This window comes from Podarcis liolepis (genome assembly GCF_965112155.1).
Source record: "Podarcis liolepis genome assembly, chromosome: 13".
NCBI classification, from domain to species: Eukaryota; Metazoa; Chordata; class Lepidosauria; order Squamata; family Lacertidae; genus Podarcis; species Podarcis liolepis.
In genome coordinates this window covers 40874549-40899280 of record NC_139573.1, presented here as the reverse complement: position 1 = coordinate 40899280, position 24732 = coordinate 40874549, and the positions used below count along the sequence as shown (strand labels likewise).

General features: G+C 45.0%; 1 protein-coding gene across 1 annotated transcript; it reads right to left on the bottom strand.

Moving 5' to 3' along the window:
* Positions 1 to 1591: 1591 nt before the first annotated feature.
* On the bottom strand, positions 1592 to 23323 carry PSMD11 (proteasome 26S subunit, non-ATPase 11). The gene is made up of 14 exons (XM_083470056.1): positions 23096 to 23323; positions 19820 to 19921; positions 19008 to 19132; positions 18274 to 18345; positions 17048 to 17105; positions 13700 to 13894; positions 12203 to 12347; positions 11398 to 11458; positions 10914 to 10976; positions 9113 to 9238; positions 7449 to 7484; positions 5873 to 5924; positions 3864 to 4006; positions 1592 to 3755 (listed from the first exon to the last, which is right to left on the bottom strand). Exons 1-13 carry the CDS (start codon positions 23184 to 23186, stop codon positions 3864 to 3866), a joined length of 1269 nt encoding a protein of 422 aa, XP_083326182.1. The 5' UTR covers positions 23187 to 23323; the 3' UTR covers positions 1592 to 3755.
* Between the last annotated feature and the right edge of the window lie 1409 nt (positions 23324 to 24732).

Genomic DNA, 24732 nt, shown 5'->3' with positions numbered 1-24732 from the left:
AGGACTTCTTGGATCATTCTTTGTCTAGCTCCTTCCCTTTGACCTTACCTTACCGCCTTGGGTGACCCTGCTGGGAGTACGAGATTCCCAACGGCTTTTCTCACAAGGATCATAGGAACGTGCAAGCCCCCTCACCACGACAAGGTGATCAAAAGCAGGGCTCATGAGATAGGAGTGTAGGGAGCTAACACTTGAAACCAGACCTGCCATTCCGCCCCTCCAGCCTTTGCTTCTAATGCACACTTCATTCTTGCCACTAGTTCCTGCATTTACAATAGAAGCAAAAATGCAAACAATGCACACACTTAATGGACTTTTGCAACCATCTTTGAATCCCCTGCCAAATGCTGGCTGCTGAGAAACAAATTGCTACTTAATCGCAATGTGCAGAAATCCCAGTAAGCAGCAGTTAGGAAGGAAGAGGGGTGTGGGGTTGTACGATATTTGCCACCCAGAAGGGACAGCGGTGGCTTGCTCCCAATAGCCAAGAATTCTTAACAGCAGAGGGAAAAGCGCTGATGGCTACCAACTGGGCACCTGCGGGTCCACATGTGTTCAAGGTCAAATCAATGGCAAACTGGACGAGGTAAAGAATTTCATTCCAACCATTGACTAACAAGACAGAAGGATGCTTGGTAGCTAAGCCTGCTGACATTTTGTCCTGTATCTAAATGTGTCAGAAAATGCAGAGGTGACTGCGGTACAGTTTAACCTGCCGTATGTTCTTCATCTCTGCATTTATATTTGAAAAGGCAGATTTGTTATCAGTGTTTTAAAGAACGGAAGCAGGGAAAGGGGGGACCTCAGAGGAGTGTACACTTTAAAACACTCAGTACGGTATCGTTTTGAGCATATACAGTGGTGCCTCGGGTTACAGACGCTTCAGGTTACAAGTTTTCGGGTTGCGCACCATGGCGAACCTGGAAGTATCGGAACGGGTTACTTGTGGGTTTCGGCACTTGCGCATGCGCAGAAGCACTAAATCATGCTTTGCGCACTAGACCGAACTGCAACCCACACGTGTGCAGGCGCAGCGCTGTGGGTTGCAAACATGCCTCCTGCACGGATCACGTTGGCAACCAGACGTTCCACTGTAAAGTGTTTCACATGCGCTGTCAATCATCTTTCCAACCCTTAAGAAGATACCCACCCTATTATTCTGATGGGGTGCAAGGCTGAGGCACAGCGGCTTCCCAAAAGCTCCCACAGTGAGCTTATGGCACAGATGAGATTCGGAGTGGAGTCTTCCTACCATGTTGTCAGCTGCTGTACCAGCACTGTTGCCTGTTAATGCTGCTTCAACTGCAGAGCTGGATAAAAGAAGTGCCTGCAGAAGACTGCTCTGCTGTTCCCAGGCAGCCACTAAACAGTTCCCCATGGGCCATTGTCTGAACATGGGACAAGAGTCAATAGCAGCTTGACAGAGATGACGGCTGACTGCAAGGAGGGCATCACTAAGGAATACTGTTGTAAGGAAGACTTCCTGCTGCGTAAGGAAGACCAGCTACAGGGGATAGCCAACAAAGTCACATCATGCTGTTGACGTTGGGCTTATGTTGCTCCTCTGCAGCTGAAGACAAGAGACGAGACGTTTTGAAAAAGGTTTTTTTTTTATTTGTATGCCATCTGAACATCAGATATACCTGGTGTGTGTTAGCGTGAACCATTTGTACATTTGAATTCATGGTGCCAAAACCCTCCCCAAGACAAAAAAAAAAAAAACCACTTCCCCAGAACATCTGGACTGGCTGAGACGGAGAGGAAGATTATAGAGTGCAGGAAGGACAAAATAAAGGGAGAACATTGGGGGGAGAGGGGGAGGAAGGTTCAGCCAGTTGAGAGAGATTTCATGCGAATGCAAAAAATATTTTGTGGCATGGGAGTATCGTTTTGCGAAAATGGAAGGAAAAAAAAGTGTGAGAAAGCACAGAAAGGAAATGGCGATGCAGAAGGTTGACCTACTCAGATGCCGGTTAACACCTTAAATATACTTCATCGTTCAATGACATAATGCCAGGGTTAATAGCCCCCTTCCTCTTCCACACATGAACACCACCCTCATGTTCCCCTGGACTTGAACAAAATTGTGGCGTTGGCCCTACACTGTTTAGACCTGCCGCAAAAATGCCAGTTAAGTGATGCTGAAGGGGCAAGTTATCCCACCTGGTCTAGGGTCAGTAACTAGCTTTCCTGGAAGATTACTTTGAGATGATGATAAGTGGCAAGCCAGGATCTCTTTCTTTTAATTATTCCCCACTGCCACAGACACTGCTTCCTCTACACACACACCCTCTTCCAGGCTGGCAAGTTTCAGGAGGCTAGCTTTGGGCCCTGGGACCACCACAATTGCTGATCTAGTTTTAAGAGTGCTCGCCACATTGCAATCTCCCCTTCCCCAGTCCACACCACTGAGTGCAGTGGTGGGGAAACCCAAAGAAACCACACTGAGTCTTGCGGCAAATCCTCCTAGATCTCAATATATAGATGTGGGAAAGCTGCTACGGTAATATGCCGCTTTCGATGGCATCCCCACGGCTGGTGTCATGTGCAGCCCTGACCTCTGCCTAGAACGGCTCATCCGTCTCATTTTGGATGTTCAAGGGGTGGAAAACAGTTTTAAAAGCCTCTCTGGGTGGCCTCAAGACGGCCAGCTGAAAATAAGACCCATCTGCAGTTTTTTAAAAAAAGGTTAATATCGTACAGAAGTTCAGTTCTTTCCAACAGCATATCTTGTTGTGAAGTTAAAAGGCAAGTACATTTCTAGCCTTTTTTAAAAAAACAATAATAATAAAGGACAAACGGCATGCAGTACGGAACCAGGAAACCTTCGGAGCCACCGTTCAAAAGTGACTTGGGCCATCTCTCGCTCTTTTTATGACCGTGGGAAAACGTATTCAAGCGGGCTCGTACCTGTTAAGGCCTCAGAATTCAAGAGGGAGTTTTTAAGGTGGCTGGAGGCCTAAAATTCTTTCCGCTGACATTTCAGCAGTTGTGGTTGTTGTTGTGGATTAGCAAACTGGTCTCGCTTTGGCTGCCTGAAATCTCTGTATTCTGGACACAAGGTTAAGGGAACTCCCGCTTTCTAACTGGCCACTTCACAGATGACAAAATTCCTACATGGAACGCAAGACTACAAAGAGAGAGTTTGCGGGGAAAACCCACACACAAACTCACAGACAGCTTTTTGTTTTTTTTGCTGTGCATGCTCATGCTGAGAAGCTACAGTCAGCCACAGCTTCCCAGGGCATGTGTACAGCCATGTTATGCTACAGTGTACATGGAAAACGCCTTCTGTGTAGGAATTTTGTGGATGTATGGAGGTGCCTTTGGCGGCTGGGTTCCTACCAGTGTCAAAAGACTTGGCCCACCCTTCTGCCGCCCTCAAGAAAATGGGAAGCACTTTTTTTTGTTTTTTTTAAGGTAGCATAAGCCTCTCTCCTTTTATTTAGGATACTGCCGCTGCTCCCTTCCCCCCACCCCCAAGAAACTCTCCTTTTTTATTATTTTAAACATTATTATTTCCCCATCCCAGTACAAAGTTCAGCAGGTAAAAGGTTACATGGAAACTGGAACACACAATCGTATAGACAAGATGGATCAGATGAGGAAGTCTTAAAACTTTCCGAGTGAGAAGTAAGAGCAAAAGGGGGGGTGGGGAACAAAAAACACCCCACCAGTCTTCTAGCCTTTTGTCCCACCCCCCCAAAAGGTTTCACGCACCAACTCTCCAAAGCAACAGCCAACAGTTCTCAGCTCTGCAAGAAAAAAAGAAGAAAGATAGATGGAGCCACGTCATTCAACTGAACGACCCTCTCGGGGGGATGCAAAATCTGTCACAGCTCACACTATAAAGAGCCCCTCACCTATGTTAGCTTTTTGGCTTTGTTGTATAACGAATCCACTACTTTACTCATATTCTGAATGGTCTCCAGAGCAGCTTCGTACGTTTTGTCTACAGGCGGTTCATCAAAAATAATCAGGACGCCTTCGCCTTGGTCGAGGATCCCTGGCAAAAGAGAAAAGCCCCGGTTAGGCCTCTCAAGTAATGGGGCACAAACTGATCTAACCCTCAAGTGACCGTTTCCTCAAGAAAACAGCACAAACACCTTATTTTTCCGTGTATAACAAGCCCCCATGTATAAGACTACCCCTATTTTGGGGGACTCCAATTTAAGAAAATGGGGGGAGACGGCAAAGAGTTGTTGAGCTTTTTGGGGGGGAGGATTGTCCAGAGTTGTTGTTGAGCTTTTTTGGGGGGGGATGCCAAAAATCACTCACGACTGAAATACACTGGCAATCAAAACCATCTGCCCCCTCGCCACCAGCAGCAAGCACAATTGCCACAGCAGCAGCCAAGCCTAAGCAGCCCGTGCCAAAGCCACCAATCATCCACCAAATCGCCGCATAAAAGCTCCTGCTCGCGACTGCAACAAATTGCCCATCTCCCCTCTGCACTATCCGTGTGTAAGACAACCCCATTTTTTTTACAGTAAAAAAACCCATCATCTTATACACAGAAAAGTACGGTAAGCCAGATACGGAAGGTGCCAGCCTCAACAAGATGTTTTTAAGATATGGATAATGAAGAACCCCCAAGGGTGTGAAGCTCCTCAGGTCTAAAACAACTATAGTTACCAGATATTTTTCAATGAATCCGGGGACACTTATTATTATTATTATTATTATTATTATTATTATTATTATAAGCTGAGTAGCAACAGGGAGTCAGTAGTGGGGATGGTGAGGCAAAAGACCCTGGGCCCAAGCACACATGCATATTGTATAAAGGTGCAAAGCCCTTCTTTCGCACCCTGTGAAACATAAATGTGCAGAGTTTTTAAAAACCTGGGCAACGTGACTCCCGAGCCTCTCCCAATCTCCTGCCCCCTTCCCGCTTTGTTTTGACTGATCGGGGGAGGCTTGGGAGTCAGGGGTGGGCGGTGTTTCCCAGTTTTTTAAAAGCTCTGTGCATTTTTGTTTCACAGGGTGCGAAAGAAGGGCTTTGCACCTTGCCAGGCAGAGAAACCGTGCGCCTTGCGGCCCTCCTGGGCAACAGCCACCTGCCTGTGACTCCTGAGTCTCCCCTGATCTGTCAAAACAAAGGGAGAAGGGGGCAAGAGATCTGTACCGCAGGACGTCCCTGGTTCCCCTTTGCAGTGGCGGCTGCAGCGAGCAGCTCCTGAAGCCAGCCATAGCAAACTGCGCTACCAGGCTGGCTCCGGGCTGTCGAGGCTGCCGCTGCCACGTTTCCCGGGGACAGATTTGCAAATCTGGGGACATTCCAGGGATGAAATTTATCCGAGGACAGATTTGCAAATCCAGGGATTGTCCCCAGGAACATCTGGTAACCCTAAATAGGTAAAGGTAAAGGGACCCCTGACCATTAGGTCCAGTCATAACTGACTCTGGGGTTGCGGCGCTCATCTCACTTTATTGGCCGAGGGAGCCAGCGTACAGCTTCCGGGTCATGTGACCAGCATGACTAAGCTGCTTCTGGCGAACCAGAGCAGCGCACGGAAATGCCGTTTACCTTCCCGCCGGAGTGGTACCTATTTATCTACTTGCACTTTGGCGTGCTTTCGAACTGCGAGGTTGGCAGGAGCAGGGACCGAGCAGTGGGAGCTCACCCCATCGCGGGGATTCGAACCGCCGACCTTCTGATCGGCAAGTCCTAGGCTCTGTGGTTTAACCCACAGCACCACCCGCGTCCCTCAACCCTAAATACAACCCCTCTTTTGTTTGTCCTCTGGCACATCTAAGCTCTTGTTCGTTCGCATCATGTTCTTGGAGGTGGGGAAGCAAGGCAGGACAAGCAACCCAAGACTGTGGTGGGCGTGACTATTTCACATTTGGCAAAGGGAAGGGGATTTACCGTGGAATTTCTTGTCCAGGATCATCTGAGAGAGTTTCCTTTCCACATCGGCCTGAAAGAGAACCAGGAGACGATCAGCTTCTTAGAGCCAACAATGGACCAGCTGGTTTTGCCAGCCTGAAGTTTTGTGGTTCCTGGGATAGCAATCTTGAGGTAAACCACCTAGAGGTTGCTTCAGCGCCTCACATATGCTCTAGAGACAGCAAGAGTTGCTGTTCTTTTCTCTACACAAAAAACTCCCATGTCTCTCACACACTCTTAGCACTGAACTGAAGCAAAAGACATTACATATTTAATTCTAATATACACATTTATGACATGCATCTAAACCATACAGTAAAACTGTTAGTTTATTTTTAAATATATTTTCAAAGGCTGAAGGCTCTCTATATATGCTACTGATTATAACAGAAATAAAAAAGGTTTTAAACAATTCAAGTTTATGTTCTTGTTCCATGTGTTTTATAAAGGGAAGGGGGGGGGATTATAAAATTGTTTGTATTTCTTCCCTTGAATGTACCATTTCAATTAATGCTGTCATTGTGGCAAGGTTATCAATTTTTATTAAACCATTCTCATTCTGTTGCACTATGACTGTTTGGCAACAGTTTAATTTAAAATTATGATGTTCTGACCTCACATGTTCTTCAAGATGTGCCAAAATTATTATTCAAGGGTTCCTCGGTATGGGTTATCCAATTATTTCTTGCATACACTATCTCCCTCCAAAAACACTCAAATCTTTTTGCATGTCCATAAAACACTAATATAATCTGTGACTTTCTCCCACATTTTCTCCATATTCCACTAATTTATGGATATATCTTTGTTAATCATGGTTAAATACCAGCTGCATAACACACACATGGTAATAAAGCTGTATTTGTCATAAATCTTTATTTTCACTTTATGCCTGTCACATTTCTAATCTTTTCCCCCACTTCTTTATTCTCTTCATATATACGATAACAGATGTTTATTTTTCCTTTGTGCAATTATTTCTCCATCAATTCAATTTTGATTCTACTTTCTCTTAAGATTCTATACTGTGTTCACTTTAGCTGAAAATACTGGTATTAGGGAGGATTATTGGCTTCTAGGCAGTTTGACAATTTATCAAGTGTTAAATAATGACCACTTTATTATGTTGCTTATTATGCCATAAATCTATTATAATCTGGCAACTGGAACGTCACATTATATAGAATAGGTTGAACTTATGACACCCTCAGATGTCAAGACTTTCTTATAAATGTCTCCTTCCCAGCACTGACTGAATAATTAAATTTGATTTATTAAATTTAAGACTCTTGGGATTATTTCCTCCCTATGAAATTATGCGTGAAGATCACAGCATCATTACAAGTGTCAGTTTTTGTCACATTCACAAACAACCGATTACGGAAGTTTAACAAAACTTTAAATGCGGTTTCATGCCTGCTCTGCTCTCTCTTCCCTGAACTTTATGGCAGCAGGTAGGCCCCTTCTTTTTAGCAGCTCCTAACTACTAACAGGAACATTCAGAGCTGCTCATGTACATGCAAGCTTATGTAGTCTCTTGCATCCATGCTCTTACCTTTGACAGCTTGATAAGGCTAGATATGTGTTCAATCTGCAAAAGAAATTGAGAACGAGTGCCAACACGATTCGAAAGGAACAAATACACGTATTATGGTTTTCATTTGCTACACTTGGCTGAAGAGGCAGTCAGTATGCAACAGCTGTGTAGATTCTGACACCTTTTAGGACAATCTCATGTCAGCAGCCAATTCCACTCATTTTAACTTAACACACAGTTCAAGTCGCTCCCATTATCCATTTATTTCCAGTAACCTTTTGATTAAATCTGCATTACTTTTTTCAAAATGCAATACTAGATATAACTTAAAGTCCAGTACAAGCCCAGCAGTCATCCACAGTAAGTGCTTTTAAAAAATAAAAATAAAAAAATTGGCTCTTAACATGAAGAAATGTCAGTCAAGGTCTCCAACCCACACTATGGCCCTCAAGTCACCGTATTTTTCGTGCCATAAGACGCACCTGACCATAAGGTGCACCTAGTTTTTAGAGGGGGAAAGCAAGAAAAAAAATATTCTGTGAAGAGCATGCAAGCGGCTCTCACTTTTCTTGCTTTAAACTCTTCCGTCGGCCCTCCCGCTTCGCTGAGAAGCCAGCCGAGCAAGAGTGATAGCTGCGCAGCGCCTCTTCTACTGGCTTCCCACCAAAGCGGGATGAGGGACGAAAGGGAGCCCTTACAAGGGAGCGCTGAGCCGAGCCTGGCAGCGGCTCTTGCTGGCTTTTCTGGGCGGTGTGGGAAGGGACAGAGGGCAGCCCGTCAGTCCCTTCCCCCACCTCGGGGAAAAGCCCCCAAGAGCCACACACACACTCCGTGCGGCTCTTTAAAGGGAGCGCTGAGCAGAGCCTGTATGTATCTCAGATGCGAATGCAGGCAGGAGAGCACATCAGTCCCTTCTCCCTCCTCGGGGAAAAAAGCCCCCAAGAGCCGCACTCCCTTTAAAGAGCTGCACAGAGCATGTGTGTCGCTCTTGGGGGCTTTTCCACAAGGTGGGAGAAGGGACTGATGGGCTGCCCTTCACCCTCCTCAGGGAAACGCCCCCAAGAACCGCACACACGCGGCTCTTTAAAGGGAGCGCTGAGCAGAGCCTCCCACCTGCATTCGCTCCATAAGACGCACACACATTTCCCCTTACTTTTTAGGAGGGAAAAAGTGTGTCTTATGGAGCGAAAAATACGGTACCCAACCTGTTTATCAGCAATCCATCTTACACAAGTCATACAAACAGGCTTAGTCAGAGTAATCAATTCTTAAAATGTAGGGATCTGCCACTTTCAACCATTACCTTTAATAACAAATGTCACTGCAGAATTTGGAAGCAGCAGAAGAAATCCAGGACCCCTGGAACTGTCAATCAATGGCTCACCTGATGTCTCAAACCACTTAGAGCTCCCCCATCTCTCTTTTTCTGCCCTGCAATTCCAGTTATACCACTCCAGAGCCTAACCAATAGTGTAAGATAATGTTTTACCACACTCTTGAGAAATGCAAAGGAAAGATCTGCACACAGGGTTTTGAAAACAGCCTGCTGTTACTGCCAATACTTTTGGCATTGGACATGGTAATGGTTGTTTTGAAAATTTAACTGGGAAATCTAAGTAGATGACCGCCAACTTCATGGAGGCTGAAACAATGAGAAAGGAAGCTCTTCCAGTGCTTCTTACCTGAACTCTGGAGAAAGGCTCAATGACCCGGATCAGGTTTTGTTCCAATAAGTTATCATAGAGTTTGCCCAGATGTGTGTTGATGATGGGGTCATCCCTGAGTTCCACTTTATAATCTTTCAGAGCCTGTGAAAGATTGGATTAAGTCAGCAATGAGTACAGAGGACGAGGATGCAACCATTCTTAGGGCCAAGGGAGTGAAGACTCCTTGGAATCATTCTGAAACTATTTGTGTCTAATATTATACAGTCATACCAGACTGTATTTACTGGTATTTTTTATTATAAATAATGCAGGGTAAGGGAGATGCGAGGAAGTCCAGTTAGTTACATTCTTTATTTTCTTTTATCTATGTTGTTTGTGGGTAGACTTGTACTTATTTCTTTGTATGTTATCTTTTTGGTGAAGGGATTTTGTGTGTTTACTTTTTATTTTATGTTTAAAAACTCAATAAAATATTTTAAAAAAATAAATAAATAATATTATACAGTCATACCTCGGGTTACAGCCGCTTCAGGTTGCGTTTTTTTGGGTTATGGACTGCCGAAACCCAGAAGTAACGGAACGGGTTACTTCAGGGTTTTGGCGGTCGCGATGCGCAGAAGCGCTAAATTGCACATGCACAGAAGCACCGAATTGCAACCCATGCATCCACAGACGCGGGTTGCGAACGTGCACCCTGCACGGATCACGTTCGCAACCTGAGCGTCCACTGTACAGGGTTGTGTTAATGCTGCATTTAATGAAATCAAGACACCTGTTCCAAGAAAAGAATTGTGCAAATTTGTAGGTGCTTCGGCAATGTACAATTTTTTTTATATAAAAAATCTACTAATCTTAGGTGAGAGTGGAATCTATGCAGAGGCCTGAAACGCCAGTCCTTGACCTCTGGGAATACCATTCACCCTCTGTGCAAGTTTATTCACATATAACTTGGACTAAAACAAAATAAAATAAACAAACGGCTTGCTCTTCACCCCCCCCATGTTTTTACCCATCCTTAGCCCAGTTACTGGAAACGTCAGGGGGCAGTTGCCAAGCAAATATCTGGAACTCTTAACACAAAAGAAGTGTTTTCACCAAGCAAAAATGTTCCTAGGACTTCAGTTGATTTACATCTGTTACCCTGTTAAAGTGTGCTGTAGAAGGAGGAATTATTGGGTTGTTTTTAATATGTATTTTCTGTTTTTTATATTGTGATTTTCTGTTGTGAACTGCCCTGAGATCTATGGGTATAGGGTGGTACAGTGGTACCTCAGTTTTCGGACGTCTCTGTTACCAAACATTTTGGTTTTTGAAAGCAGTAAACCCAGAAGTAAATGCTTCAATGAAATTTGCAGACCGCCCTCTGCATTATGTTTGAAAACCGAGGTACCACTGTATACAAATTTAGTTAAATCATCATCATCATAATAAAAAAACTAAATTACACTCATGTTAATATCTAACCCACCACAAACAACACTACTCTGGATATCTCCACTCTTCCTGTTTTTAAGAACCAAGAAACAGAGCAGGAAAGGTTCCAACTCTACATCCACTTTCCTGAGAGTAGGCACTAACTGAACTCAGTGGAACAGCTGAGTAAACATGACTGGATGAGGCCACAGCCTCTCTTTGTCCAACAGCGGCCAATCAGATGTTCCCAGGAATCTCCCAAGCAATGAAAATGCCCTTCCCCTCACCCTCCCCAAGTATGCAGAGATCTACTCCCTCTCCATGTGAAAGTTCAATTTTTAAGCCTATTATTCAACCACCTAGTCGAAGAATAATTAGCCCATTCCCCATTGTGCCTACTCACCTTTTTGAAGTCATCCAGTGATCTATTCTTACTAGCCTGTGCCACACATTTTAGAGCTTCTGTCTGCGAGGGAGAGAGAGGAGCCACCGTTAGCATTTTTCTGGGCCACGTGAACGGCAGGTTGCGTTTGCAGCACTCGCACTTGTGAAAAATACTTCCCAGAAGTCAGGGGGAAATTCAGGAAAGGACATCAACCAGAATGCTAAGTATCTGTTCTAATTCCATCCTCACTCAAAGCAAAACAGCTGCTATATCACAGAAAGAAACAGACTATGCAGCTCTAAAGAACAAGCAATCGAGATAGAAGAACCCCGGCTTGGGCAGCAGAGACCCTCAAGATGCAATTGCGCAGCACTTCAAGTCTTCCAGGCGCTCCCTACTTCAGAGACCCATCTGCAAGGCAGCCCAATTCACTGAAAAATTAACGGTGGGAGATGGGATCAAAAGACTCAAGGACAAAAAAGGTAGATCGGCGTTTCTGTACCTGTCTGCCTGCATACCGCAGTGCAAGCTTGCCGCTCACCAAGGCCTGCACATCTTCAGGCCTGAAAAGGACAGAATATAAAATGAGAGGTGTTGATTCATCATGTCCCTGGCTGTTAGCAGAGCTCATTACAGTGGTACCTCGGGTTAAGTAATTAATTCGTTCTGGAGGTCCGTTCTTAACCTGAAACTGTTTTTAACCTGAAGCACCACTTTAGCTAATGGGGCCTCCTGCTGCCGCCGCACCACTGGAGCACGATTTCTCTTCTCATCCTGAAGCAAAGTTCTATTTCTGGGTTAGCGGAGTCTGTAACATGAAGTGTATGTAACCCGAGGTATCACTGTATAAGCAAGGCACTTATACATCCATTCAGTTAAAAAACTGGGAACTCAGAATCTAGTGGCCTTTTCATCCTCCCAAGGATCTTCTTCCTTTCAAATGAAGGGAAGCGCTGCCTGGCCTCCATAAAGACAGAGGATTTAAGAAATCCAGGCTGCCTTCTTGTGGCAGTGCCATTTCCATGTACCAAAGAGGCCTGAACGAGACTTACAGCAGAGAGAGGCAATGACTAGTATGCTTATTTCTACCCCTTCCTACGACCCTTAATCCTTCTTTCTTTCTTTCCACTGCCCCCTGCATTCTTGCCTCCCTTCTGCAGGCTTTGACACTCATGAATTATGCCAGTTAAGGATCCCGGTGCTTCATCTAATACCAGAGCATGCGTCTTAACCCAAATGACTGCTGAAAAAGGGGGAGGACACAAGGGGCTATTTGCATTCCTTTTGCGATATAATTAGCCACATACAAGTTCAGCATGATCTTGCACAGCAGCATGTATTTCAACGCCGTGATAGCTTTGGGGCTGTCGATGGAATCGTAACCCTCAAATGCCTCGTAAAAATAGGAATATGCCGTCTTCCAGTCCTTTTCTTCCGCTGCATGAATGATGCCTGTCAGAAGGGAAGGTAAACACAAGGACCAGGTTAGAGCATCCAATTTCGCCGGGAATGATGGCTGCAAAGTCCTACTTATCGGTCCTTCTAGGGAGAGACCATCTCGAAGGGTCATTTCTCCCCTGCCTCTCTCTTTCTGACAAAAGAAAATCAATGTTATCAAGAGGGCTGCATCAGTTCAGCCAGTCCTCAAATTCTACGCTAATGCAAGCTAATCGGAATCAGTTCCCCTATGCATAATTTCAAGGGTTGCAACTGAGCTGGTTTTAGCGGTTGCCCAAAGGTAAGAGGGGAGAGGCACAGCCATGAAAAATTAAAGGACTAACACAGGCACCTAATATAAAATAATATTAGAAGCAAAAAAACTTGTTTTGATGAATTGGAAGAGTGGCAAAAAGATTCCATTGAGCACATGGATTGATAATATGGACAGACTAGCTACATACGAATGAATTGCATGTCGACGCAAAATAAGAATGGATAAATATGAAGAAATCTGGAACGAATATTTAAGTGATAAGGCGGATAGTGGAGGGAAGTGGGGGGGAAGAGAGGTGGGAAAATATTGTTTAAAAAGGTGTAGTCATTGGTATATCAGTGTATTCAAATCTGAATTGTCAAATTGTGTTATGATTATGGTTTTTGTTGTATGTGTCTTTTGCAGTTGTTGTTTGTATCGAAAAAATGATTTTAAAAATTTTTTTTAAAGGACTAACACAGGCACTGGGGAAAAGAGACAATCTAAGAATGTACATCAAAAAGGCTACATTTGTAAATGGGGTGTGTGTGTGTGTGTGTCCTAATAGCTCTGATTGCTTCTGCATTTAATTACTTCAGCTTAACTCTGACAAAAGGAGAACTGAGGGGCTTTTCCAAAATCTACCAAGCTCTGGTCAGTTTTGCCTTCCTCTTGCATGATATGCATCAGTTAAGACAGCAATTAAGACAAGAGCTCATCTGTTTTTGTTTTGCTAGATTTCCCCATGCCTGTATTTTGGGTTTCACTACGGACTCTCTAGAGTGAGAGTTGAAAGAGATCCTGCCGATTACCTAGATCAGCCACATGGCCTAAGAACCTAACCAAGCTTCTTTTAAAAACCTCCTGGGGGAAGATTCTCTAAAGCTCCCTGGATGGATTGTTCCAATGTAGGATCTCTTTAATCGCATTTGTCTTCTTTCCTTCTATTACCTGTCCTATGACAGACTACAAACCCACGATCAAACGAGCACAGCGGCCGCATCTCATTTTCGCACAACACACCCCGGCTAGTGTTTATTGCACGGGGCAAAGGATAATAATCCCAAACACAGCAAGCATGTATGACACAACTGCTGCCTGCATGACTTACCTGACTGCATGTCCAGCGCCGCCTGCAGCTTCGGTGGGCAATAGATTGCATTGGCTGTGGTTCGGGCAGAAGTTAATGCTGCTCTTGCTTTTGGCAGGTTGCTCAAGGCATGGTAGGTCTTGCTCTCCAACAGCTGCACTTCCACTAGGAGGGCCTTGTCGTCCATCTTTTTCAACTCCCGCAAAAGCTGTGAGCCTGACAAAAGTCATACAGTGGAGCCGGTTGTCTCAGAGAATCCCTTTCTGGAGCCCCCCTCTCTGACCTCTCAAATACTTAATATTTATCTTTGCTACTCAACAGAACTTGTGATATCAAGGGAAGGAATTCAGCACTGTATTCTCCTGATCAATGCAAGATTTTCTGTTTGCCAGACAAAATACACGTGCTGTTCTGGATGCTCCAGAGCTGATCTGGAGGAACAAAAGCCCCGTTAGCTTCTGCTAGCACACCAGGTCAACTGAATTGAGACTGGTCTGTGGAAAACCAGGGTGGTATTCAACTACGTTTTACTCAAGAGTAGACCCACTGAAATTAATGGACCCGACTCATTTTAGTGGGTCTAAAGGTAAAGGGACCTCTGACCATTAGGTCCAGTCATGACTGACTCTGGGGTTGCGGTGCTCATCTCGCTTTATTGGCCGAGGAAGCGGGCATACAGCTTCCAGGTCATGTGGTCAGCATGACTAAGCTGCTTCTGGCGAACCAGAGAAGCACACAGCAACACTGATTACCTTCCCGTCGGAACGGTACCTATTTATCTACTTGCACTTTGACGTGCTTTTGAATTGCTAGGTTGGCAGGAGCAGGGACCGAGCAATGGGAGCTCACCCCGTCGCGGGGATTCGAACCACCAACCTTCCGATCGGCAAGTCCTAGGCTCTGTAGTTTAACCCACAGCGCCACCCACGTCCCTTCAGTGGGTCTACTGTGAGTAAAATTCCACCCATTGTGTCAGTTTTGATGGGAGAAGGCAGGTTCTATCCCAAGTTCCACTATGAAGCAAACTGGGCGTTCATAGGATTAAGTGACACAACGCTATTAAGGAGACTGAGATAAGAGTTAGGTACATACAAAGCTAACATATAAAGCATGAAAATGAATCCTGTGTTCTTTGACAACTAATGGGAGACAACACTGCCCTACCTGCCTAATCAGGTCATGGAAAATCAGCCACCGTATTAAGCCACTATATGTGCATACCACCATTAATAAGACAGTTAAGTGATGCAACTCTGGGCATGTGGAGAATTCAGTGCAGGTCTCAGTCAGTTAATCAGAATGACTCAGGGTCACTATGACACTGAGAGAAGAGGCAGAACCTCACATGGTTTTAAAACTGAATCTAAAGCATCAATGGGGAACCTGTGATCTTCAGACTCTCCTAATTCCTGATTCCTAGCCATGCTGGCTGGGGTGATGGGAGTTGGGAGTCCAGCAACTTCTGGAGGGCAACAAGTCAGCCAGGCTACCAAAGTCTTACCCCCTGGCAGTGTTAGAAACTGAGTTATAAAAGCTAAGAGCAAAATTGCTCCTGGAACCTGAGTTACAGGCGCAAAAACAGAATGGTTAGCATCTATTCCCCCCCTCCATAACGCAGCAGCACTTTTTATTATTTTTCAAAAAGCATAACTAATATGCAATTCACACCAGTGAGTGACATGTTGTTAATATCATTTTTAATAACAGTTTTGAATTGGACACTACAAACGCAAATGGGGCTCAGCTTTTGCAATAGTTGCCAAAACCTTGTTATTTGAATAATTAATATTCACAGATACCTGTATGGAAACACACACACACACAGCCAGGAACACAAACACAAGAGACAGAGCTGTGAACTCTGCAGAGAACCGGAAGGAGGGGAAAGGGGGAAACACAGCAAGCAGAATGTCCTGGATTGGGCTGCGATCAAGAGAAAATGACTATCTGGTAGAGAAACACAATCGAGGAGTGCTGCCCCCAATTCAACCCAGAAGCAGACCATTTCATGTCCCCCTCCTTCATGCAACAGTGAGAAAGAGAGAGAGAGAGAGAGAGAGAGAGAGAGAGAGAAAGAAAGAAAGAAAGAAAGAAAGCAAATATATAGGAACTTTCCCCTCTCTGTACTACCTGGGGAGCTCTCGCCTTCAGGGGGCTCACCTTTCCTCCTCCGCCCCTCCATTCCCTCTGTTTTGTATTCAAATGAATCAGGAAACTGCTCTTAAGTTTACTCTGGAGTCCTGCAGGTGGCTTTTCTAGCCCTGCACCTTCAGCGCCAGCCCACAGAGAGAATGGAGAGAAAGGGAGGGAAGGAGGGAGAATAGCTGATCTACTACCTCGTGGGATGAGAGGGTCCTAGGGTTGGACATTAATGCAGGAGCAGCTGATGCTGGAGAAGCAGAACAAAAGGATCAGATCGAGGTGAGGGGGCCTAACTCTTTGAAGTCCCATCAGGCAGATACGATCATTGCGATGAGGCCTCCTAAACGCAGTAAGGACATTGCCTCTCGCAAAATGCAACTGTTTGCATTAAGAGTTTTGAACGCTGCCTCCAAGAAAGTATGCAAGGCCAAGGGTATGTCAAATGAAAACAGAGCACCTTCATAATTTTTATTTTAAACAAGAATCAGGTGAATTGAAGCTTGATGGGAAAGTTGACCTCGTTTCTGCCTGAACCTAGGGAAGGCAGTTTGAGGAGTTGCCAAATAAAGTATCGCCATTTATCCAACAGCTGATACTGTGAACTGAACACATAACATTTAGGGTGAGTAATTTTGGCCTTTGTCCTGATCCAGGAGGACTCATATGTCCTTTGGTTTTGCCCGCTGTGCTATATGCTCCATGTATTTATTTGTTTTCTCCATTTATCTTTGTAGTTTCTTAAGCTACAGAAATGTTTAACTTTAAACATATATTTATAATTTTATATTAAAAGATGTGGTTCCAGACAGTTCTTATTGGAACCCAAAGACTGAATTCCCTCAAGCATCCTGGTCAATACATGATGCTAAAGCGATGAACACGCTTTTATGAAGCAGGTTTAGAGTAAGACGCAAGTGAATACAGTAACACCTCCAAGAACGTCCGCCTTGTCTAGCGTCATTCCGGCAAACGTCCGCGGCAAACGTGGAAGTACTGGAATAGGTTACTTCCGGGTTTGCAGCTCACGCATGCGCAGAAGCAGAAACCGCTCCACGAGCGTGCGCAGACGCAGCACTTTGCCCTGCGTCCTTTTTGGCTAGCAGCCAGGGCTCCAAAACGGATCCTGGCCGCAAAACGAGGTACGACTATATTAAGGAGCTCTATTCCTTCTAGCCAGTATGAAATCAAAATAGGGGCAAAGCGGTGCCCAGCTGGTAATCTACTTACCTAACTGCAATGCTTCTTGATACCGTTTAGTGTCAAAGTACAAAGAAACCAGCCTTGCCTAGGAGAGAGAAAGGTAAATGATGCATTTCAATGAAAATTAACTCTATGAATGTGAAATACCGTATTTTTCGCTCTATAAGATGCACCAGACCACAAGACGCATATTCTGAATCTCAGAAGCCAGAACAGCAAGAGGGATCGCTGCACAGTGAAAGCAGCAATCCCTCTTGCTGTTCTGGCTTCTGTGATAGCTGCGCAGCCTGCATTCGCCCCATAAGACGCACACACATTTCCCCTTACTTTTTAGGAGGGAAAAAGTGAGTCTTACAGAGCAAAAAATACGGGACTTATTTCCGACAGGTATGAGGAACTTTCCGCCCTCCAGAACTTGTTGGAATTTAACTCCCATCAGCCCCAGCCAGTATGACCAGTGGTTAGTGATGATGGGAACTGGAGTGTGGCAATAGCTGGAGTGCCACAGACTGCTCATTCCTGACTCGGAAAGCAATATATGTGAACCACGGAAGAGGCAAGGCCTTTGCTGAGAGGAACTGCAAGTCTGGACAAGCACGGCAATGCAGAGTAAAGTCCGACAGCAGAGAATGCACAGTCGTGCGGTAATAAGATTGAAGGGGAAGCTGTTCCCAACATAGGAAGAGGCACAATAGGGGAGAAACATGAGCCAAGGAACAAAGGATGTAACTGCAGCTCATTTCGAAGCCACACAGAGCAGAAAGACCTAGAAGCAGAAATCCACAAATACAAATGTATCTGCAGTCAAATACAAACTTCTCTGCATTGGCTAATCCAGATCACCTCCCTTTCACAAGATCCACAAAACAACATCAATGAATGCCGACGGCTTATAAAGGCTGGGAAAATACCTGTCTTTTTACCAGTCCTATATAGCAAGCACAACCGTGGGGGTTAAGAGGGAACACATGTTGACTGTTTGCATCACAGACAGGGGAGGAAAACTCCCAGAGATGCAAGTCTGCATAAAGGTGGCACGGAACTATCACACCCAAAACCACCATTTGAGAAACCTGGTAACACGTCAGCAATAACCCGAAGAAGCAACACAGCGGAACGTGAATAGATAACAGTTGCCTGGTTTCAGTGCCCTGGCAGGTAGTATGGCAGGTTTCCAAATCCGGGGAATAAACGAGAGACCGATGTGCACAACTTAGCTGTACCAAGTCACACGGATATACAGCATACCTTACCTCCAGAGCTTGGCGCAGGAATGTCCTCTTCTCGGATTTGGCCCATTCAATGCATTCAAGACACAGGTCAACCTTAAAAGAAAAAGAAAGAAACCACATTCAAATTGCTTTATTTTTCTGGCTGAGGATAACTTGACCACAGCTGCCCCATGCATTTATATCATTCAAGGTTGTATTATTGCAAGGCGCTCTATACTTTCTAGAAACAACAGAAGAGATTTTTGTTTTGACAAGCTTTTCCTGACCGATGCATGGTTCTATGCCTTAGATATACCTTTGGTATTGATTTTAAGCATATTTTCTGTTATCTTCTATACTTTAGAAAACCTATTTCCACTTTTTTTAGATAGATAAACTTTATTCACATTAGCCAACGGCCACAGCAACATAAAACAAGCAATATATACAATTAAAAAGACAACAATGGGTAAAAAGGACAATGAAATGACCAAGTTTATCGTTCAGATAGCATATTTTCTTTATCTTCTATACTTTAAAAAACCCATTTCCACTTTTTTATGATAGGGTGAATATTGTTTATTTCATTAGCCTCATTTTACAAATGTCACAAGAAAATTTACAGTACTTGCTCCAGCACAACCGCCACCGTCTAGAGATGGTCTTTTGTATGAAGTTGTGCGTGCCTTCCTCTGAACAGGATCAGCTATGACAGAACACCTGAAAAGCGACTGCAAACACCACGTTTACAGTTTTGCTTGAATTTTAATTCTCACCTCTTGTCCTGTTGCTGCCTCCATGTCTAGGAAAAGATCTAGCAGAGACCGAACCAGGCGAGCTGCCTTCGCCTTGCTGATGGAGTTTAAGAAAGGGCGCACATACTTCAGAAGTCCTCCAAGTTCTGCATTGAAAACAAAGTTGCGAAGCACAGCTCAGCTTCTGAAGCTGTACAAGGACACAACAGAAGCGTAACGGCTCATTCCTGAGGTGGCAATGACCACACAGTTTAAAATCTAGTGCCAATTATTTCAGACAGAAGAGGAACATCCACACATACTGGCTCCAATTCTTTGGTATTATTATTTGGGGAGGGGGATTACCTGTATGCTCCCTGGTAGCATTTTTTCAGGACAGTTTTCCATCTTCTCTACGGTGCTAACTGCATGACAAGTGTTTGTGTGGGTATGTTTCTTTTATTAAATAACAACCATGGGAGGGGGGGGAGCTTAAATGCTTTCCCCATACGTCCTGTCCCCACCCCCAGCAGTTGCTTTTTAGTAAAGAAAAACAAGCACACACTGACCCGTCTTCTGACTACATGTCTAGTTTGGTCTACAGTGACCAAATCCAAAATTAGCATTCTTCTCTTGTCGAGATACTTTTCCAGATCCCACAAACGTGACATTAGAGCAGTAACTGTTCAGAGAGCAGTAACTTTTCTACGGTGACATTATATTCTTTTATTCTTTTTCTTATTCGTTATTCACCACCTTTCACCCTACGGTTGTATGTTACACCATTAAAACACAGTAGTAAAAACAGATTAAAACGGTTAGGTGTTATTAAGCTGCTTTAAAACGGAATTTACCTTCTGCCTGCCCCGTCTTGGCCAAGAGACTCCCCAGTTCCAGGATGCTCTGCTCTTTGACTTGTACGGCCTCTTCATCGTTCTCCTGGACATCACGCTTCACTGGAAAAAAGAAAAGGTTTTCGGAAGTTAAGACAAGCCTCTGCACCTAATCAAGGATTGTTCATGCATAATTCGGCTCAATCATCAGCTAGCTTCTTGTGATACCATAGCATCTGCCTCTCCGGTTACGATTCGGAGTTTGTGACACAGAGAAATTCAGTAACATGAGGCAGCTCGGTTTTGTGTCATCCAGCATATTTGGCATAATGTAATCACAGCAGCGATGTGGACACAGCTACAGCTGTGAAAAAGCATATTCATCGCTCTCTAGCGTGTCACCAGATATTGTACACAAGCCCCTTCACACCAAGAAGAGTGGTTATATCACTAGTTTTAGTGAACTTGCATGAAAGAACATGCACAAAAAATAGTGGTATTCAGAAAAACCAGCACAGTACCATTTCCTGCGGTATACAGCTGCCAATATGTAAAATATTAACAAAGGAATGAAAAACTACAAACCGCCTCTTAAGCATAGAATATTGGCTTCAGCAATACAGAAGGACTACTTCACACTATTATAATGTTAGCCATATCAATACTTTTCTCCTTGCCAAAACTTTAATTTCTAGGATAAAGAGGCATCTCTCATGGTTTACCGTATTTTTTGCTCTATAAGACTCACTTTTTCCCTCCTAAAAAGTAAGGGGAAATGTGTGTGCGTCTTATGGAGCGAATGCAGACTGCGCAGCTATCCCAGAAGCCAGAACAGCAAGAGGGATTGCTGCTTTCTCTGCGCAGCGATCCCTCTTGCTGTTCTGGCTTCTGAGATTCAGAATATTTTTTTTCTTGTTTTCCTCCTCCAAAAACTAGGTGCGTCTTATGGTCTGGTGCAACTTATAGAGCGAAAAATACGGTAATTGTTCCCAATCCATGAGGAACAGTTTTATTTGACAATTAACAAATGGGAGGTTAACAAGAATAATTTCACTGAGTCAGAAATGTCATTTATTTCAAACGGTTCCCGTCAGCCAAGAGTGAATTCCACCAAAACCTACAGGACTAGATAATTTTGTGCATTTGCATGGGACAATATCAAGTTTTCCTTTGCTGTACACACGTTCTGCTCCTACTGTCTTAAGACAAGCAAATCTCCTCTAAGCAGGTGCTGTTCTCAGGCTAATTTTGTCTGGGGAAGGAAGAGAAGTGGTGCCTGGTGGCTTATTTCATTTAATATGATCTACAGAAATGTAGCTCAAGTCTTGAACTAAGAAAGGGAAAGAATATATTTTAAAATGTGGGAAGGAGGAAAGGAGAGTTTGCAAGGCGCAGGCCAAAACAGAGAGGCCCTCCTGTTCTCTGGCACAACACCCAAATTCTAAGGGCATTCCATTTCCTAAACTTTTTATAGTTGAAGCTTTGTTTCAAAGGGTGTATTGCAGCTAGTCTTCTTTGTTTCTCCGTGATTCCCTACTCTGCTCTTTGTGTGAAGTGCACTGAAGGAAGATGATCAACTCTCAGCTGCTATCAACACATGCAAACTGCAAACCTGTATGAGAACTTCAGTTGTTCTGACAGTAGGTAAAATGGATTACTACTTCCTGATCCCAAAACCCACCTTCCTAGTTATGCCTTTAGAAATCCCAAGCCATATTACTTATTTGAACAAAGTCCAAATTGTAGAACATCATAAGAAAATCCCTCCTAGATATGAACATTGTCCACAGAGCCTAACATTGTTTCTCTCAGTGGCTACCCAGATGACTCTGAGAAGCCCACAAACAGGCAGGATGTTAATAGCACTCTCCTGTTGTCGATCTCAGCATTTGGTACTCAGTGTCACATTGCCTCTGAACCTAGAAAAATTGCATATAGCCATTACAGCTAGTAGCTACAATGACCTACCCATCACAAATTTTAACAGTACCATTTTAAAGCCATCCAGAAACCATCACGTTTTGTGTCCCTGTACCTCACTCCCACCCTTCAAATCTAGTTTCTGGGTAAAAGACGACTTGCACATAAACTGTCCTCCTTCCCCTAATAAAACAGATATGAGGGGGGTGTACACAAAATGTCATCTTTCATAGCAAATATCAAGCATTAACCCTCTCACAAGAAGAAAGAGGTTAGGCATGCTCCTGAGGTGATTTGCCAACACCCTCACTACACAACCGATGCTGCTTTCCCATGCAATCTCTTCACCACTAACCCCTCTCCATATTCACCGCTCCCAGTTATCTCCCCAGCCTTTGTTTACGCCTAACCCCTTCTACTACCTCTTACTCCACAACAAACCTCCACCACGTCTTCCTCAAAACTCACCACTTTCTTTAAAAAAGAAAATTTAAGGAAAGAATAGCATCTGTCAGGGAGATTGTCTGACAGAGCAGGGAGGGGAAAACATAGCCGGACCTCTTCCTATGAGGATGAGAACTGTGATCTCCCAGAACCGGCATCACAAAGCACTCCCTTGTTCGCATCTGCACATCCAGTTTCTGTTAAAAGCATGGGAAACGGGATCCACTAGGAAGCTTATTGTTGGGCCAACTCCCCCCACCCGCACCTACCTTTACCACAGCCAGGAATCTCATGCCATCAAGTTGGCACCCTCTCCAACTACCATCTTGTTGTTCTTTCTCTCCATTGGCAAACCGAGACAAACCACTTTCAGAAGTCCGTGCCAGTCTTCTCCCCCCGCCTCTCCTCCCAACAACTTATTCCTACCTTTCTGATTGAAATCAGATTTCGGAGGTGGGGGGGCGGGTTAGGGTCTGATGGCTGCCTTGTCCCTAGGCTGAGATTTGAGATGCACCTGACGAGCAGCTAGGAAAGATTAGGGAGACCTTGGCAACTCAGGAAACCCGAGTCCGGCGTTCCTGCCTCCCACGACAAAGAAGAGGCTGGAGATGGGAGAGAGTCTGGGGAAGCCTGTCAGGGGAGCCCTCCCCACTCCGCTTGCCTAGGCCCTTCCGATGCCGACCCCTCGGCCGGTTTCCGAGACGGCCCGGACTCCCCCATTCCCACAAAACCAAGCCTCCCTCCCCCAGAAAACATCCCCGCTCCCCAACTCCCCTCCCCGCCCCGACTGCCTTCTCCCCCTTCAGAGCCGCTCACGGTGAGTCAGCAGCGGCTCCGGCCGCCAGCCGCCCCTGCCGCCGGCCTCCTGCGCCCGCCGGAGCCCCCGGCAGCCGGCGGAGGACGGCCGGCACTCCCTTCCCTCCGGCTCCTCACCTATGGAGTGCAGGATGCCAATGGAGGCCTCCCGGTCGGTGCTCAGCAAGGACTGGGCGCGCTGGAACTCCAAGCCCGCCGCAGCTGCCATCTTGGAAAAAAAAAGCCCAAACTCGCTCACTCACGCCGGCCGGAACCACAGGGCCTCACTTCCGCCGGAAGCCGCTTGCCCCGCTTCCTTCTCTGAGGCTTTTCCGTGGCGCGAAAACATAGAGATACGAAAGTGCTTTCTTTTTTTCCTTCCTAGCTCTATAGTCACGGCGTACGCGGCGGAGCGATGCTTGCTGGGAAATGTGGTACTCGATAGTGCGGGGTTGCTAGGAGACCGGAGGAGGCGGAGTGGGACAGGTTGCTGCGCCTTCCGCTAACTCATCCAAATGGGTCCAGCCGTTGTTTGACTACAGCCTCCCATCATCCCTGACCGCTCGTCCTGCTCACTAGGAATGATGGGAATTGTAGTCCAACATGTGTAAGGAATCTATTTTTCCGACTATGTTGGGGTTTTGTTTTGTTTTTTGTTATAAAGCCCTGGTGAGAAATGTAAAAGCAAGTGCAAAAAAATGTCTCTGAGCATGCACAAAGTGCAGCTTCCTCTTCCCCCCCTCAGCCCACATATATCACAAAAGTATACTGTGTAACCTGAGCCCCAGCCGCTCTCTTTTCAGCAATGAAATCGGAATCCTGTCCATTTCAATGGAAACGTACCTGCTTTAAAGAGCAAGGGATCAACTGATCAAACCCTTACTGGGAAATTTCCCGTGAAAATCCGAAGCGTCCCATATTAAATATCTTTGGGACAGATCAAATGATATTACACTGGCGGTGGCAAAGTTTCTTTCCAAGGTTATAAAAAACAAAGATCATTATGCCCTAGATAAAACAAAATGACTGCCTTGGTTTCTTTCATCTTTCTGTCTGGATGTTTTAACTGTATCTAATTTTCAATTTGTTTTGTGGGTCTTTGGGCTGCAATAAAGTATTGATTGATACCTGCTTTAAAAGTCGGTGCGTTCATAGCTGTGGTGTGAGACACGCCACAGCCTACAGACCGCTCCTCTTCCTCTTCACTGAAAGTGGTTGGATAACTCAGTTGATAGAGCACACGGGACATAATCTCAGGTTCATGTGCCCACATTCGGCAAAAGATTCCTGAATTCCTGAGGGCTAGGCTAGATGACCCACATGACCCCTTCCAGTTCTACAATCCTATAATTCTATGATTCCCTTTTTAGCAGTGTAAAAGTAAATCCAAGCTTCAGCCCACAGAGGCAAGGAGATATAATAAAAAACGCTTCCCGTGCATTATCTCAGTAATTACCGCAGCTTGGTGGCAAATAGGTCAATATTTTTAACTTGCGGTTTAAGAATTAAATCCACCTTAATGAGTTTCAAACATCATCCCTAACCTGATGTCCTCCAGGTGTTTTTGACTGAAGGAGCGTCTCCACCCCCATCATTCAGCCTGGACACTGAAGTCCAGCTCTGAGGAGTTTCTGGTGGTTCCCTCCCTGCCAGAAGTGAGGTTACAGGGAACCAGGCAAAGGGCCTTCTTGGTAGCAGCGCCCACACTGTGGAACGCTGTCCCATCAGATGTCAAGGAAATAAACAACTGTCTTACTTTAAGAAGACATCTGAAG